Source organism: Sarcophilus harrisii, chromosome 3, assembly GCF_902635505.1.
Source record: "Sarcophilus harrisii chromosome 3, mSarHar1.11, whole genome shotgun sequence".
Taxonomy (NCBI): Eukaryota; Metazoa; Chordata; class Mammalia; order Dasyuromorphia; family Dasyuridae; genus Sarcophilus; species Sarcophilus harrisii.
In genome coordinates this window covers 86,758,025-86,777,229 of record NC_045428.1, presented here as the reverse complement: position 1 = coordinate 86,777,229, position 19,205 = coordinate 86,758,025, and the positions used below count along the sequence as shown (strand labels likewise).

Below are 19,205 nucleotides of genomic sequence, written 5' to 3'. Positions count from 1 at the left end.
GACATCTAAGCTCTCCTGAAGCTTACATTCTGTGGAGGAAGCCTGAGAAATAAAATACTTCAAGAGCAAAGAACTGGAGTTGAAAGCAAGGGGGGGTGATGGAACCAGCTCCAGCCTGCAATTGACGGAATCCATTGTGAAATTTTCAGCATCATTTATACTTCAGAAATGGACAAATGATACAATCAGAATTTGATGTATTGATTGTTTAGGCTTAAGAAAGTGGTGTTCATGATGCAGATTAAACTTTAAAAATGTGTCGTGAATAAATTTTCTTTTTCTCCAGGGACAACCTGTTAAACATTTTCTAGCAAATGCCTGGCTAAAAGTACACCCATTTTACAGGTGAGAAAATAGAGGCTGAAGGAAGGCTTGGATTAAAGTTTGCAGGCTGGGATACTTGGGCGGGGCTCGTTACCGGAACTCCTCCCTTCCCCCCCCCCGACCTTGGATTTGAACTTGACCCCGTGATGACCTGGAGCCCTGGAAGATTCTTGGAAATTAGCGCGGCTCTCTGATCCAGGTTCACGCTCATCCCGTCAAGCCGCTTTTTCTAGTCTCTTCTTCCGCTCCTTGTCCACTGTTCTCAGAGCCCTTAACATCGAATTAACCTTAAGGGGAAAGGGATGAAGTTGAAAAGACTCTGAAACGCGCTTCGCGGAAGCGTGTCCCTGCGGCCGCCTCGTAGCCGCCGGCGCGCCCAGCGAGGAGCGCGACGTCGGCCCCGCCCCTCATTGCCATGGCGGCCCGGGGCGCCGGGCCGGCCAGCGAGAACGTGCGCTATGCCGAGTACGCGCCCCCAGCCGCCCAACGGCCCGAGTCCGACTTCGACCAGGGCCTGGTGAGTCCCGCCGAGGGCGGGGGTCCAGCAGCGCCCGGAGAGTCGTCGGGCCGGCGGCCCCTCCCCCCTGTCTGCGTCCCCTCCCCCTCAGCCTGCCCTCTGGGAGGCCCTTTCCCTGACCGCCTTTCTGCCTTCGGTCCCCTTCTCCTATTGGATTCCCCTCCCCCTCCGATTCCCCTCCCCCTCCGATTCCCCTCCCCCTCCGATTCCCCTCCCCCTCCGATTCCCCTCCCCCTCCGATTCCCCTCCCCCTCCGATTCCCCTCCCCCTCCGATTCCCCTCCCTCTCCGATTCCCCTCCCCCTCCGATTCCCCTCCCCCTCCGATTCCCCTCCCTCTCCGATTCCCTTCCCCTCCCATTCCCCTCCCCCTCCGATTCCCCTCCCCCTCCGATTCCCCTCCCCCTCCGATTCCCCTCCCCCTCCGATTCCCTTCCCCCTCCGATTCCCCTCCCCCTCCGATTCCCCTCCCCCTCCGATTCCCCTCCCCCTCCGATTCCCCTCCCCCTCCGATTCCCCTCCCCCTCCGATTCCCCTCCCCCTCCGATTCCCCTCCCCCTCCGATTCCCCTCCCCCTCCGATTCCCCTCCCCCTCCGATTCCCCTCCCCCTCCGATTCCCCTCCCCCTCCGATTCCCCTCCCCCTCCGATTCCCCTCCCCCTCCGATTCCCCTCCCCCTCCGATTCCCCTCCCCCTCCGATTCCCCTCCCCCTCCGATTCCCCTCCCAGTTGTGATGGTGAGCCCCCTCCATTCTTCCCCGCCCCTCCCCCATCGCCTTCCCTTCCGCTCTACCTCAGATACTTAGTAGTTATAGCACCTGACCTAGTGACTGTTGTCTGCCTCAGTTTCCTCAGCTGTACAATGGGAACCCTAATAGTGGTTGTGTGGAATAAATAAAATAATAGCCATAAAGCACTTAGCCCAGAGTAGGCGCTGTCTAAATGCTGACTCCCCTTTCCTATTTCTCATTTCCTTCCCCTACTTTTCCATCTTTGTGCCCCACCATGTTTTTCTCCTCATTATCCTTCTCTTTATTACTCTTCTCCCTTCCCCTTTATTATTATTATTATTCTCTTTTATTTCTCTTCCCCCTTTTCCCTTATTATTTTTTCCTTCATTTCTTTTCCCCTTATTTACACTTCTTCCCTCTTCATTATTCTTCCTTTCTTTCCCCTTTATTACCGTTCTTTATTACTTTTCTTCTCTTTCCCTATATTACCTCTCTTCCCTATTTATTATTCTTTCCTCCTTTTCCCTCATTACTCTTCTCCTCTTTCTCCTTGTTATTTTCTCCCCTCTTGATTACTTTTTCTCTTTTTCCCCTCATTACTTTTCCCCTCTTTTCACTTATTTCCCTTTTCTTCTATATTTTTCCTCCCATTCCCCTTATTATTACCCTTCTTCCTTCTTTATTTCTCTTTCTCCCCATTACCCTTTTCTCCTTTTTATTATTCTTTCCTTCTTTACCCTCATTACTCTAATCCCCTTTCTCCTTATTATCCCTCTCCCCTCTTTATAATTCTTTCCTTCTTTCCTCTCATTATTCTTCTCCACTTTCCCCTCTTTATTGCTCTTCCCCCCTTTCCCCCATTATCCTTTTCTCCTTTTTATTACCCTTTCCTTTTCCCCCTCATTACCCTTCTCCCTTCTTTCTTACTCTTCTCTTCTTTCCCCTTATTGCTCTTCTCTCCCCATTTTATTCCCCTTCCCCCTTGTTAACCTCCCCTTTTTATTCCTCTTCCCCTCTTTCCCCCTATCATCCTTTTCATTACCCTTTCCTTTTTCCCCTCATTACCCTTCTCTCTTCCTTATTGCTCTTCTATCTCCCTTTTCCTCTTTACTCTTCTCCTCTTTCCCCTATGCATAATCCCCATTACCCATTCATTTTACTTTTCTATCTTGTTTCCTTTATCTTCCTTTTCTTCTCTATCTTTCATCCTCATCCCAGCAGTTTTGGTTAGTGATACATTTGTCTCCTTCCTGATTAGTTCCTTTCTCTTCCGGGAGGGCAAAAGATTGAAGATGAGCTCTATGACAATCTAGTTCCCACAGCAGTAACAGTTAAATGGAACAAAAATAACCTCAAGTTCCCATCCAAAAACACAAAAGGAAAAATCCTTACCCCTATATTCTAGTCCCTTGACCTCAGACACTAATCCTTAATCCTTGTCTAAAGTCGTTGCCAATTCAGTTTTAAGCATTTCATTGCATAATATGTGCAAAATGTGATACTAGATACTCATGTTGCATTCATGACCATTTACACAGCCAGGGCCACCAAGTGGTCTGGACCCATAGTAGAGGTACAATATGTCCCAATAATCAGTAATAATAATCAGTAGAAGGTGACTAATGCTATAAGAAAAATTTGAGGTCAAGATCACTTTCCCCTAAGGCTTGTAAAGGAAAGGCCTTGTGGAGGAAGTGATGCTTAGAGAGCTGGGTCTGTTAGGAGATGAATTTCAACAGATGGAGAAGGAGGCGTTTCAGTCTTGGACAAGGGGACATCTCTGCAATATAGAGAAGGTGGAAGATCAGGATATGTTGGTGAATATTTGGCAGGCACATATTTTACAATTTGGAGAGAAGTATGTGATAGCCAGATTGTTAAGGACCTTAAATGTCGGGGCAAAGAGTTTATATTCCAAAAAGCAGCCAGAAGTCACTGAAAGTTTTTGAGGAAACCATACCTGTATTAGAAATATTATTTTGGCAGTTTTGTAGAGGATGAATTGAAGAAAGAATAGACTGGAGGCAGGAAGATGAATCAAGAGACTATTATAATTGTTCTGTTGAGAGGTCGTGAGGGCTCAAACTATGAGTGTAAGTAGAAAGGAGCTTCAGATTGGAAAGATTTGTCAGCTATTTATGCGCTAAGGTAGGTTACATAGACTCTGGAACAGTTTCCTCAACTGCTAAATGAGGCATTAGAGTAGATATCTAAGTCATTTTTTACCTTCCTCTCCTTTTTTTCCCTTATAAGCAGAAATGTATCCTTTGTCTCAATAAAATATAGTATCTTGGAATTAACTTGCTAAGAACCAATTATAGTAATTAATTTTCAGTGGCATTTACCTGCACCATCATATTTTATCTCAAGTTCTATGATGTACTATTAGTAGGCTGGTGTCCTAGAATGTATTCTGAACTTTAAAGGGAAACCTAGAGCTAAATTTTGCCTTGCACATCCATTTCCCCTTTCTCCACTTACCCTAATTCAGGCCTCCATTACCTCTCACTTGGACTATAGGCTCCTAATTAGTCTCCATCCCTCTGTAATCACACCTTCAGCCAGCTACTGATATGTCCAAAGTCCTATCTATCACTCCTCCTGTTCATAAAGCAAGTATTAGTGGCTCCCTAATACACATTCTTCCTTGTCACTTTTAAAGCCCCTCCATACACTCTGCTGCTGCCAAGCTGATGGACTTGTGTTCTTCCTATATGCTCTTCCCATTCTCCTTTTTATGCCTTTATATGATCATCCCTCCCCTGCCCTCTTGTCTAAAAAATTACTACTAACCTCTCCTGGAAGGCCTTTCTTGACCTCTTCCATTGTGAGTGCTATCCTTGCTCCTCATCCTTTTACTTTTGTATTTACTTCTCTCCATACTTAATGCCCTTTCCTCTCCTCCCCCAGAGTTAGTCTGGAGGCTCACTTTTTTCCTCAGAATCCAGCACAATGCCTTCACCCTTTTTTGGTCATGGGGAAAGTGAATCTAAACTTCTCTGAACCTCATTTTTCTTCTTTTAAATGTGAGAAGGGTAATGCTACTGTACTTCCTTCCAGGGTTGTTGGAAGGAAAGTCCTTTGTAAACTTTAAGGAACAATAAATCTGGATATGATCATTAATTACAAATAAGTAGGAAAACTAATCTATCATCACTCTAGCCTTGCATTTTGATGATCAGATGAGGCAAGATAGGCAAATGCCCTTTAGAGCACAGCAAGTGAGGTGCTAGATAAACTCAAATTGTTAGGAAACAGAAAAGGAAGGGGCAGATCCCCCAAATATAGGAAATAGACATACAGTCAATAGAAAGTAAGAGAAAATGGCAAGATTGTGACAGATGTTAGAGTGGAAAGATTGTAGAGGTCATTTAGTCCAGAATGCCCCATAGCGTGGGGCATATCCAGCTGGGGTAGAAGGAACCTAACCTAAGAGGGATGTTGAGCCAAAGTCATTGCATTTTTTGATACTCTTGTTTATGCACAGTTTTCATGTTCAGCTCACAATAATACATCCCCCCTTTTCCCTCCAATGAAAACAAAGTTCCAGTCAAAGTTAACAGAGGAGAAACTAATGTAAAATTTGATCCTACTGTAGGGAGAACAGGGCAGAAGGGGATTCCATTCAGTGGGCCTGTGGCAGTGGAAGCTGATGTTAGGGCACATTGGGCAGCCACCTCTCCCTGTACAGTCAGCCACCATCTGCCTTATACCTGTCCCCCATCTCATTTGATGACGAGGATAATGACCAGAGCTACCGCCAGTGCTGCACCAGGATGTTGAAGTCCGTGCTGGCTCTCTGTGGGCATGGGGCACAGAGGAGCTTCTTGGCTTCTGGGTTTGAGACTGGCCCAGACAGGTTAGAGACTATCAGATAGCCAAACAAATCTACTGGTCCCCCCAACCTTTAGTTGCAGGTACACAGATTGGATTAGAATTTAAGAGAGTAGTTGAGAGACCGTGAGGTATGTTAAATGTTCCATCAGTCACTGGGCCTTTGTTCATATCCTATTCTACTTCCTGCTTGACCATGAGCAAATTATTTCATTAGGCCTCATTTTCTTCATATGTAAAATGGGATCATTGACTTAGACCTTGAAGGGCCTATCTATGGGTACATATGTGATCCTATAATCCCTTGATAGCAAATAGGGCTGTCATTTTAATTTTGTTTTGTTTCCTTATGTTTTAAAATTGTAATCATTCTGAAATTTATTCATGAAAATGTAAACTAAGAAAATTATTTATAAAGCAATACCTCGAAGGTCTAAATGACTAGACCTCTGATTGCATTTTATAGATGAGAAAATTGAGTATAGAGCAATTAAGTGACTTTTCTAACTTTTTTTAGCTCTTAAGGTCAAGAAAGAAAATTATGGACTTCTTTTTAGACTAGTTAGGAAGCCTTGTTGAAAAATAGTTTTGTCATAATTATAGGAAAGTTACAGTTTATTTAAATAAGTGTGAATTTTTTTTAACTTTAAAATCTTAATTATTTAAATCTTTCTTTTTTCAGGTTAAACTTCCCTATAGGGATTATGAATTAAAACTCATTAGGCAATTAAGGAAGTAAAAGTGTAAGATGTAGGTGAAAATACCTACTTAGTGTCTTGAGTAAACATGGCATTTTATTTTTAGAGTTTTTATCAGTATATCTGATTTTCTTGGAATATTAGTTTGATTCTGTATTATAAGAGAATATATTAAGGGGACTTTTTAAAAAAAACTGATACTCACATAGAAGAGTAATCTTTCTCTTAACAATACTTTGTGAAATATTTAACTTCTACTGCTATTGTGATATTACCATAGTAGTAAATGAATATCACTTAAAAACAGAAAGAGTTAATTATGTACATTATAATTAAGAGGGTTCATTCATGAATGGATCCTCTCTCCCAAAGAAATTTACAAGAATTGTTTTACATATTTGTAGACTGTGAAATAATGCTGTAGAGGGGCAGCTAGGTAGTGCAGTAGATAGAGTACCAACTCTGAAGTCAGGAGGACCTGAGCTCAAATATGACCTCAGATACTTAACACTTCCTAGCTCTGTGACCCTGGGCCCTTAACTCCAATTGCCTCAGGGAAATAATGCTGTAGAAAGCAGTGGGTATATGTGTGTATGTATATGTGTTTATATGTGTATTTCCACATATATATATATATATAATATATATATATATGTGTGCACACATATATATGTATTTATGTATTTTAAATTTCTTCTGGTGGTCATCTCTTCTTTGCACACTTCATAGCTATGAGGATGGGGTAAGACAGCATCTTTCCAGATTGAGACAAATAATCAAAGGTATTTATTATAATTAGCAATAATAATAGTATTTAAGTAGTGCTTTAATGTTTTCTGAGCATTTTACAGATGTTAACTAAATCTATTTTTGTGTCCAGTCTTGTGTCATTGGGGATACAAAAGAAATATAAGACAGAATTTATGATAGTGATGTTCATATATTTATATCAAACAATAAAAGAACAATGCAAGATAATAAATCACAAAGTTTTAAATTGCATAGTTCAGGCTAAATACTTCATAATTCCAAGAAAAAAACTTTTTTCTTTGCTGGATCTTCATCTGCCTCATATTCTCAAATTGTGCAGGTACCCTATGATTCTGTCCTATACCCTGTTCTCTTTCTCTACTCTCTTATAGGGTGATCTCTCAAATCCTCAATTACCCTATTGCCTATTGGCCGTGTCCATACACACCCCATATATACCTCAAGTTTAACATGTCTAAAAAGTGTCATTATTTTCCCCTCAAAATCCACCCATCTCTAGCTTCATTTAATTAGCAGCTATATTTCATTGTATTTTTATTTTTTTTGTTACACATTTTTCAATTACATTTTCATTTGGTTCCATGTCATTCAGGTGTTTTGTGGATTGTCTGGACAATGAAGTTTCATAGTGGATGGAGTGCCAAGTCTAGAGTCAGGAAAACTCATCTTTCTGAGTTCAAATCTGGCCACAAATACTCATTAGTTGTGTGCTCCTGGGCCCATCACTTCACCTTGCTTGTTTCAGTTTTCTGAAGTAAAATGAGCTGAAGAAGGAAATAGCAAATCATTCTAGTATTTTTGCCAAGAAAACCCCAAAGAGGGACATGAAAAGGATTGAAAAAATGATTGGGCAAGAACAAGAAAAAGAATTTGACATCTCTGGTCTGGCCAGTCTGGCCCTCTTACTCTTATGTGACACTCTCCTTTCTGTGCCATAATAGAGGGAGCTCCTGTGGTTAGAAGACACTTTGTTTTTGCCTCTTCTCTTAGGATCTCTCCTTTCCCCTGAAGCTCAGAGGCTCAAGCACCACTTTACACAAAACCTTCCTTGACTTCCTAGATGATATTTCCTCCCTCCTCCCCACTATCTCAAGCGCACAAATATATGTACACAGTGTATATATATACCTACACTGCACACACAAACATGCATGTAGTGCAGAATATTCAGATATTCTTCTTTTTAATTAACTAAATCTGGCAAAATACCTAAGTAACAAACACTCTAGTACGCATCATGTGGCCCATAGGGGTGCAACAATACATAGCAACTCAAATGTAGTGATTTTGGAAGTAGGAAGTTAGGACCTGGGCCCACAGGAAAATATGACATAGGAATGTACTTTTCTGTGCTCAGGATGGTACAAGATTAATCCCCTTCTGTATATACAGTGGAGTTGTAAGAAGAAAATTTAGTTATTTATAACATTGACATCTTAGAGGAGGTGTCCTGCAGTGTGATATGTTGTTGCTGTTCATTCATTTCAGTTATATCTGACTCTATGACCCCATTTGGGGTTTTCTTGACATAGTTATTGGTTTGTCATTTCCTTCTCCAGCTTATTTGACAGGGTATAAAATAGAGGAAAATAGGTTTTGGTGACTTGCCCAGGGAGACCCAACAAGTTTCTTAAGGTCACCTAGTCTCTATGTGCTGCCCACAATATAGCATAAACTTTAGTAAATACTGAAATTCTTCTAACTTTATCAGAAAAGTAGATAAATATCTGTTAGTACATAGGTGCTTAATTAATTGATTAGTTAATGGGTACTTATTAATTGATGTCTCTAAATTCCATTTTAAAGATGCATTTCTTTGAATATAGTAGAACATGTTTAATTTAAACATTCAAGTATAAATTCTGCCCACCCCCCCTTTCCCTGGCTAAAAGAGGGAAAATACCTATTTAAATGTGGTCATTCTACTTAGGCCATTCTACATACACTCTACACATCCTGGATTGAATATGAAATGGGAGCAGTGAATCTATTTTTCTCTCAGGTTCATCACCTTCTTTGTCTCACTGAATAGAATTCTAGAACCTCTTCCTCTTATACTCCCAGACAAATTCATTCTGCTTTGGCTGCTTACTGTCAGTCTTGAGTAACCTTTTTGAAGGCTTCTAATATCCTTCTTTCTGGTCTCATGGTGAAGCAGAAGGGAAAAAATAGTGTTGTGATGGTGAGCTCATTCTCTCATATAGTTGCATTTATATATGAAACCTTTTCAAATGTATGTTTTCCTTTAATCATCAGGTTTTGTGCCAGCTGGGTCTTTACCTTTTTCTTCTGTTTGAGTAAAAGTACTTAGCACTCTATCCTATTTAATGGCTTTCTTCAATGTTATAAAAAAATACATTTTACTTCTGTTTGTTCCTCATTTCTTCTTTTAAAGAGACTCAGCCCCTTTCTAGCTATGAAATGTTATTTATGAAAAGTTTAAGGGATATTCAAGGGTAATTTTTCCATACAGCAATTTTAAATTTATTTGCTTCATGCTCTGATTTTGGAACTAACTCGTGTGTAAATTCATCTTTCCTATAATGTTATAATACATATTTTAATTACAGTGGGATTATGGGAATTGAATGCTGATCCCTGTGTCCAACTTTGAACAGTTTAAATATGTTATAAGTACTTTTCGAATTGACTGCTACTAAATAATTGAGAAATTAGTGATAAAATTCCTATCTGAGAGGAAAATAACTTTCCTTTTAAACAGTTTTCATTTGTAACTTGTCCCTCCTGGTGAAGAATGGCCCCCGTTGGTCATTGAAATTCACAAACGTTATCTAACTTTATGGCAGTCACTTTTTTTCCAGCCTTTTCTTTGAATCTTTACATAGTAATATCAATCCAGCCCAAATTAAAGAACTTTTTGTGTGCTTATACGTTTTTTTTTTTCCTTATACTTTATTTCCTTAGTCTCAGTTTTTGATGTTAAACAAATTTCTCAACTAAAGATTGGCAACTCCCAACATCAAATTGGATTATGTCCTGAAAGTTAATTTGTTTATTAAAACTTGGAGTGTATTTTCCAATCAAAATAAATGCCCCAAGTACTTTGAATGGTGGCATTGAAGTAGGATGTTGCAACGACAACTATTATTATTATTACTACAAGAATTCAGAGGAGCACAGTTTGATAAATACATCACTTTTTGAAAGTATTTAACATTTTTGGCATTTGAGGTCGATGTAACCCACTGAACCAATGACTTCAGAAAATCCTCTACAATGATTCTTTTACAAGCTCCCTTTCCTAGTTCATGAGTTGATCTGTCTTCATGAATTTCTTGGAAAAAGTGGAATGAAATTTGAGTTTATCCTTTACTTGGAAGTTTTTAAGCAGAGCCTGAATGACATTTGTTGGGTATATTGTAAGAAATCATAGGTCATGGCTTGGTTGTACCAGATCTCCTTTGAGATTCCTCATGCTTTAAGATTCTTTACTTAAAGATTATGAAAATTAAAAGATACTTTCTTTGACCAACCTTTATATTATCTAGTGCTCTTGCTCTTACCATAGCATCTTAAATGTGTTCATCAATTTATAACAGATTAGGGACTTTTCGATTATATGTATTATTTTTTGCCAACCCTTATTTTCACATTTATTCATAGTTTAATGTCATCAGTGAAAGCTTCTTGCTTTAATTAGGAAGTAGAAACCATGTTGACATCAGTGGCACACTGAATAAATATAGAGTAGTACTTAAAAGATTATTCTTAGGCAATCACTGTACATAATGAGGATTTAAGATTTTTTGAAATCATGCATAGAATGCTACTGATTTTAGGTAAGCCTGAGAGATTCTCTTTTATTCACTCACTAATCTCACCATGGAAGTTAGAATATGCCTATTTCTCTATTACTTTAGTTATCATGATGTGATATATTTGGCTGTCCATTTCATCAATGTAGATCATTATCCCTCCATCACTTTTTATCCCATGTGATTTCTGCCCATGTTGTCCCCATGTATCTTCAAGAGAAGATGTATTTTTTGTTCTAGAGGTATTTCTTTAGGCCTATATCATTTTATGTTTTCTGAGTGCTCTCTTATATCCTTTGCTCTTGTTACACCTGACCAACACAGCTCTTTTTCCATTAGGTCTTTCCTGAATAATATTATTTTTAGGTCTCTTGCCTACAAGGTGAGGTGAACTTAAAAGAAGCTAGGAATAAAGATTGGACTGTGATTTCATTGTATAAGACCTATTGGATAAGGAGACACTGTCTACCAATGTAGGTCAGCACCTTTGCAACTTAAGTTTTACCTAGAAGAAGGAAGGAGATGGTGATTATCATGGGCTTGACACTCTGCTAAGGTATGGGCATGCAAATACAAAGAAAAAAAAGAAACTTCTTGCTCTCAAAGAGCATACATTGTAATGGAGAAAGATGTCACATAACAAGTGAGGGAGGTCATGGGGTCATGGATGGAATGGTCTTGAGGTCCAGAATTCAGAGTAAGGGTAGGAGGGAGAGTGAAGGCCAGTGTAAGTTGGTCCACAAAGTAAAATCTTCAGGAGAAACTGATCAAGGGAAAAAGGAACCATTCCTTAAACAATCACAAGACGTTTATTAAGGGCTTACTATTTTCCAGGCATTTTTTAAATGATAAGGGTCTAGATGTTCTAAGGCAAGAATTTCAGATCTGTTGAGGAAGGTTCCAGGATAAAAAAGCTGCAGGGACATACATGGTCTTGAAGCTAGTAACGGTGCCTAGAGGGAAATGAAACTCGTTACTGGTCCCAGAGCATTAGTAAAAGGCCCAAGGATAATTAATAATGCTTAGTTTTCCTGTTAATACAGGATTTTCATGAAAATTTGAGGGGATTTGGTTTATTTGTTTTTGAAAGTGGAGCAGCAACAATGTTTGGGGAGTTGTTCCCCACCCAAAGCTAATGCAGATCTTGGAATTTGTGACAGGTATGAAGATTTGGGGAAAGATACCTATAAGTCCTCTCCTTAGTGAATGACATTTTGTCATACCTGACACCTTCTCTTGAATATGAATTTTAAAAAAACAACTACATTTATAACATCCTCCCACTTCACTATTTGCTGATTCAGCAACACATGATACGTATCCGTTTTCTCCCCTCAACTTTGTGGTGTTTGAATTCAGAAAGCTTTGTTCATAGAAATTGAACTAAATAAGACAGCATGAAAATACTGACTTCAGCAGAATATGCTTTGCCAATGATTAACCCATGAGATTTGAATCACTGCAAGATAATAATAAAAAAAAAATGAGACATCTGGCTTATTCTTTTCCATTAGTTTGATGTAAACTTGTTTCTTAGGTATTATGAATTGAAGATTCTGTTACATGTTATTTTTTTACTTCACAATTTTTATGGCACATTTTTGAGAATAAGAACATAGTTAATAATAGCATGTGTAAGCCTCAACAAATTTGTAATTGGTTGTGTTATATATTTTCTTTCTCTTTAATTTATTAAATTTTGAAGTTCTTTTTTGGTGAGGAGTTGTTTGGATCATAGATGTCAGCAATTAAATAGAATTATTTAGCTATAAAGATTAGTACAGGGCATTTAGTCTAAAATAGACAACATTGAGCAGCCATAGCTTCTGTTATTTTCACACAGATTGGGCATTTTAGGTTGACAGAATATATTTCTTAACTCCAGGCAGTATCATTTCAGGGTATGAGTGAGAAGCAAGAGGGCTGTGTTAGGAAAAGTGATTGAAGTGGTGAGCACAGGTATGTATTTTATAGGGTAAGTCAAATACAATATCAAGTCTATGAGCTGTCTCCATTGATAAGACCAACTGTTAAATATTTCTCTCTGACATATTTTGGCCTTGGGTTTTTTGCACTTTCTGTTACTCAGCCACTAAGTTGATGGTAAGCAAATGCTGTGGTCCTTTTTTCTTTTCTTTTTTCTTTTTCCTTTCCTTTTTTTTTTTAATTTAAATGAGAAGATGCATATTGGATATACTCTTCCCTTCCCACTCCCTGCAAATGTATTTCTTCTCTGGGGAGAGTAATTGGACTTCTGGTTCCAGAATATTACACATCTCCTCTATCCATTCAAAACAAAACAGACAATATGGCCCCTGGAGATATCTGGATGTGATTAAGTCAGGTAGCCAAAGGGGACTAATTCTGGTTCAACTCCAATGGTTCCCAAACTTTTCTAATATGAGGATGCATGATGTTGATACTGTTTATTTACATTAAGAATACTAATGATAACTATTGTGAATTCAGTAATCAAGGCTCCCAGGTTGTGCTACAGGACATTTACACCATTTCCACACTGTGAGGCAGTGGACCTTTGAAATAGGTAGCTCCATTTTGTGGAAGGAGCAGTGAATTTGGAACTAGAGGATCTGGGTTTTAAATTCTAATTCAGCTATTTCTCTTTCTGAGCCTCAGTTTCCATATCATTAAACCTAATTTATTTGGACTATTCCTTTACACTTAAGGACTGTCTGAATTGTATTAGATTGAACTCACTAAGTTTTTGAGGTTTGAAGAACAATGAAGTATTTTCCCTGAATGTATATTCTGTTTGGGGGAGGCAGAAAGAAAGGAGGGAGAGAGGAAGGAAGGAAACATTTATTAAGCACTGACTTTGTGTATGATTTTGCTTAATTGTATATCTTGTTAAGCTTTCTTTAAATTACTTTATTCTCCATTTTCTTTCTCTGTTTTACACAATGATATTTATACTACTTCTTAAGAATTTGCAAATGAGTTCAGATTCCAAATTGATGTTGCTTTTGCCATCTCTACTTGGCAAAGTTTTTACCCAAGTTTTGGATTCATTTGGTCTTTTGGGGCAAATTGATTTATATAAGTTAAATGTCTATGTAAAGTTATTTTAATTGATAGAATTTTTTTTGCCCATTTTCCATGTTCCACTTGAAAATGTTTAAATATAAGTTCAGGATTAAGTTTTCGATTCTATGCTATATTTCATTCATTATTCCTTACTCTAGCTTTTTATTCATTCTAATTTTTGCTGTAACAAATCAATAATGTCTTTCTTCACACAGCTGATTTAGGAATGACCTCCTGTTAATTTAACTTTTTATAAGGTGATTATAAATATTTTATAGATTATCATTCAAAAAAGTTTGGTTTGACTGTTCACACAAGAGTGTCTGTTGACAACATTAGGATATGTACTTAACATGGATCATGTGTTTTCATCAGTATTTATATTAGGGACAGTATAAATGGCAACAAATTGAGCCCAAAATTGAGTGGGAGGAGACCAAGGTAGACTGGCTTTGGGAAATTATAAAGCTGTTTTAATGATACCAGACTTCTCATGGAAAGAAATACAGCTTTTCATTTAATACCACTATTCTATTAGTGTATGACAATGATATGTGTGCAATATGAAAGTCTCCAAAAACATAAAAATAAGTAGAGCACAGAGAGCAATAGAAAGTGCATGACAGGTATGAACAGGCTGCAGTATCTAACCAGTGAGGAACTTCAAAACAGAATAAGAGTAAAAAACAAAGATTGGAAGAGATGTTGGGCTAGTTACATGGCAACAGTTTGGGATGGTCGAGGACAGTGTGCTGTACATCAGGACAAAGTCAGGAAGTCCTGTAACAAGATGAGTGGCCCTTCTGTGGCAGTCATATAAGAAAACATGATCAAGAGTCTCACAAAATGAGCAGCCATGGTTGGGTTTCTATTTACAAAACTGGAAGAGATATCCAAATGAGTATACCAGAATCTGTTTGAATATATATTCTGTATCATGAATGAGATCATAAGTTCCTTGAAAGCAGGGTCTTTTTTCTTTTTTCTTTCATCTAATAGTAATTCTATGGTGAATGCCTAATAATCACCAAATATTGAATTGGTGAATAGATGATCCTTTTAAGGAAAAGATACAGAAGTTCTTTCATTATCACCCTTCATTTACAGTTAGTCAGACTGTTTTCTTGACACCTCCCCTCACAATAGATTCAAAATTGCCAATCAGTTTTCAAATCTAATATCAAAATGTCTGCCTCTGGTCTTTGTCTGTAAAAAGGTATTTGTGATAAATATATATATAAAGGCCTAGGTAAAATGTAACCCTATGGAAAATATTGATTTTAGTAATTCTTCTGATTCTTTGAAATCAGTCATTGATAAGAAATTTTCATTTTGGTTTTTGAAAATTTTTATTGGCATCTTTTGTTTTTACATTACTTTCTCTTTTAAATGTATCTCTCACCTCTCCTACCCAGTCAATCATTCCTTGAAACAAAATTTTAAAAATAAGGGAGAAAAATTGCAACAAAACTAACCATTAACCCATCATCAACAAAGTGAGACAATATGTACATTATTCCATTGCCACAGTTTTCCTACCTCTGTAAAAAAATGGGGGAGGGATTTATTTTCTTATCTCTTCAGGGTAGAGAGTACAGTAGGGAATGCTTAAGGAGTTATGAATTTGGATCCCAATTATTGTCATAGCAAAGACAAATGATAATATATTTTTTCATTTTTTACTAATGTAAAATTATAAATCATCAAACTTAGTAGATTTATTTAGAGAATATTGATAATGCATATCCAGATTATCAGTACCATATACTTTGATATAAATGTACTTATAAAATAGCATATACATTCTTAATCTCATCCCAGTAACATTTTATGATAGAGCAGTTACAATAACTAACATTAAAAAGTAGTATTTAATGTAGATATTTTATATCTGATTTTGACTGTGACATGCTTGGTATTTGTATAATTATAAAGAGATCAGTTATATATAGCAATTAGAAACATGCATGTGGACTACATTTTCATAGGATCATAGAAATGTAGGAGTTGTGCTAATTTCATTTGAAACAGATTTCATGGCATTCTAGAATTTATCTTTTTGCCCCCCTTGCCCCAAACTTTACATACCAAATAGTAAAAGTAAACCTTTCAAAAACTAAAACTTGTCCAAGGCAGCAAGTCCAAGTCAATTGAAATAGAGGGGAGAGGGGGAAGTAAAGCCTTATTGCTACCCAAAGTTCATGATTTTCACAATTACCAAAAAACCTCTTAAATTTCTCTTAGGCATTGAATATTTCCTACTCAATATCCTAATGCTTTAGACTAACTAGACTTATTTAACTGATAGCTCAATGATGATAGAGTGCTTAATCTGGAGTCAGAAAAATCTGAGTTTAAATAGGTCTTGGATACTGAGACCCTGTACACCTCTGCTTCAGTTAATTAATTTGTAAAGTGAGGATAATTATAGCACCTACCTTCCAGGATTATTATGAGCATAAAATTAGCATAAGGCATTATTACACTTTCATTTTTTACTAATAAGGCATTATTACACTTTGCAAACCTTAAATGCCTTATAAATGCTGGATGGTAGTAATACTGATACTAGTAGTAATGGATTGGAAATAGGCTAAATTTAAGTTTTTAAGTATCAATTATTGAGTATACACTTTCAAAGATGACTTAAAAGCAGTATGAAAAATCCACAGAAGTTCTGCAATTTTATTAGGATAAGCAATTATAATTTTTACGTCATGTTTATAATTTATAAAAAGTTATTATATTTGCAAACTAATGTGTTCTGATTCTAGTGACTATGAAAATAACATTTTGAAAAATGAATAAAGGCATATTAAGATAAAGAATGAAGTCCATTTTTATGGATGACAATTGATAAATTATAGACAGTGTGTATGTGTGTGTGTGTGTGTGTGTGTGTGTGTGTATAAAAGAAATATATCCTCAGCCTGTAGATATGAAATTTAAGATTGAATAAATGTGAAAGATGGTGATAAATCTATGTAGTAAGTTTATTTGTTTATTTGTTTATTTATTTATTTTAAAGCTGTGGTAAAAAAGAGAAAAGATTGGTGGAATTCTAAATGTTTATACCATTTGTGTCAAATGAGCCATGGGAGAGTTTTACAACCAAATGTGTTTAGGATTGTTTTGTTTTAATTAAATTAAATGCTCAAAATAGGTATGGTCCAGCAATTCTTTATAAACTACTTGCTTAGAAATCTTAACATTCTTTATTTTCTTTCCCTAGTTTATAATTATATAGTTTCCTCTCTCTTTTAGGTTTCTTTTGTATTTTTTCCTTGGGTTTTTTTTTTAAGCTTCTTAGGATATTTGAAAAGAAATCCCTTTATACCATTGCTTTTTTAATGACAGAAAACGAGGGGTTTTTCCAAATGAGTCAACCCATATTCCTTATTCATGCATTTTCTCAAAAGTATGATTTTTGCCATTGGTGAAAATGTTCTGTCATTATTATGTATAGATCATTATGTACAGATCACACATTCTGTGAGTGTGAATATGAATTTTTTTCCTTTGTGGAGAAGTACAGGGGAGTCAATTTTAGTATCTATAGAAAAGTCATTAAAAAATATATAGGCAGATGAATAGAGCTTGTTAGCTGAACCATGTTCATTCATTGGTCTCAGAATTCATAACTGAAGTTAGTTCTGAAAATTAGCAAGTTGATTCTGTTAGACTAGAAAAGAGATCTTAGTGGGCGGGTGTACATCAATGGACATAAGCTTTCAAATAAAAGTGGGTCAGTCATTTTTCTTTTTTTAGAAAAGCCATCACAGGGATGACTAATTTTTTTTTTAATTATGACTATCAAGAATATGCCCAACAGAATGTCTCAATTTTGCAATTATTTAATTTTCTGATCAAAGCAATAGCAAACAAATTCACCTTTGGCTCACTTAAGCATTTATTAGGTATAATCCTCATATAGTGTTAAAAAGCTGTCATTACAACAAAGACTATTTTCAACAAATAATGCTATCTCACCAAGATAGTTTTTTCTTCTTATTAAGTACTATACAAGTTAGATTTAATAACTCCATTTGTATATCCACTCAAACACATCCTTCTTCAACTTCAGGAGAATATTATTAGCATTGAAAAAAGGGTTGTTTGTGTTAGGGAATAGCTACAGATAGCTGAAAGTGCCATGTGATTAATGCAGTCCTAGTTGTTCTGTTCAAATCTTGACCCAACTCATTATCCATATCTACTGCCTCTCCAAGATGTGCAGACTATCCAAATTGCTATCAAAGTCTAGGCAATGTGCATTCTTCATCTACTTGTTTCTTCCTATATAGATTACCAGACCAATATATTCTGAATCGATATGTATCTCATTAAAGAGACCTCTTAGCATTTGGCTTTGAGAAGTTGTCCCCTTTCCAAGAACTTCCTTTCCCACTTGGTCCTGGCAGTTTAGAACAGCCTCTTATTTCAGGATGTCTTTTAGATTCTGGTTCAACATGTAAAAGAAGCAAGAAGAAAACAAAGATGAAGATTCACTCTAATTCCTTGGAATTCAGCATCTTAAATCAGATGGCTGCAGCATAGACCAGTTGAGTCAGTACTGGCCCACATTGCTGGCTTTCCTGGGGCAGTGGGTCAGAGCAGCAGCTTCAGGAATCACACTCTCTGGGGGTTTCTCAACTTTTAATTCTTTGAAATGATATAGAAATATAAAAATAATATCTGTAATGATTATCAAAATAATGGTTTTGAGTTGTACATAATTGAGAAATGCCAGATTGTAGTTATTTCTTTAAGGCAGGTTTGCTTGTCCTCATATTTTGAAATGAGAAAACTAGGGAATAGCTTACAAGTTTTAGCTCTGTGCTGGGTATATGTGTACAAAGAACCAAACAAGTCCTACTGCCAAGGAGCTCACATTCACATGTCAAACAGCAGGCAGCACCATATCACTATCTAGGGCTGAAATGAAGCAGGCTTTTTTATTGGACATTAAATTCTAGTTGGATTCATTGATGTAAATAGCTTATAGACAAATGCAGAAACTTTTGCTATTTCCTTTGGGAAAAGACTTTGTATGTCATAGTTAGAATAATTACATACACATACATATGTGTTTGTGTATGTGTATATATAAACATATATGTGTTTACACACATATACACACCTTACTTGTAAACTGATGCTCTCCTCAAGTTAACCCTAGGTGTGGGACAGGGTGAAAGACTGGGGAAATATAGGAAAGATCTTGACTTATCAGATTTAATAAATGATAAAATTAAAGTGATTCTAGTGATTAGGCAGTGGAATAGAGAAACAAGAACAATATATTCATTTTCATTACATGTGTTACATTTCATTACAGCAATTTAGGAAAACTTAATTTATAAAAATTAGACCTTACAAAACAAATAAATGAAGGGGTGATGATGGACATTGCAGGGACATTCTTCCTTTTGCAAAAGCTTGCTTGTTTTCTTAATATCCTCATTATAAGGAAGCCTTTAAAATAGTATTGCACATAAAGTGATTATATCA

The 19,205-nt window shown here is 36.9% G+C and overlaps 1 protein-coding gene across 2 annotated transcripts in view; it reads left to right on the top strand.

Annotated features, from left to right (window-relative positions):
- The first annotated feature begins 510 nt into the window (after window positions 1-510).
- The window catches only part of DNAJC15 (DnaJ heat shock protein family (Hsp40) member C15), a 63,191-nt gene continuing 44,496 nt past the window's right edge, over window positions 511-19,205 (top strand). The window contains exon 1 of one of the 2 annotated variants that reach the window (XM_031958422.1): window positions 511-841. In XM_031958422.1, the coding sequence (XP_031814282.1) occupies window positions 740-841 (102 nt within the window). In that variant the 5' untranslated portion in view covers window positions 511-739. The remainder of the gene's footprint in view (window positions 842-19,205) is intronic. The other variant, XM_003765859.4, reaches the window with a different exon arrangement.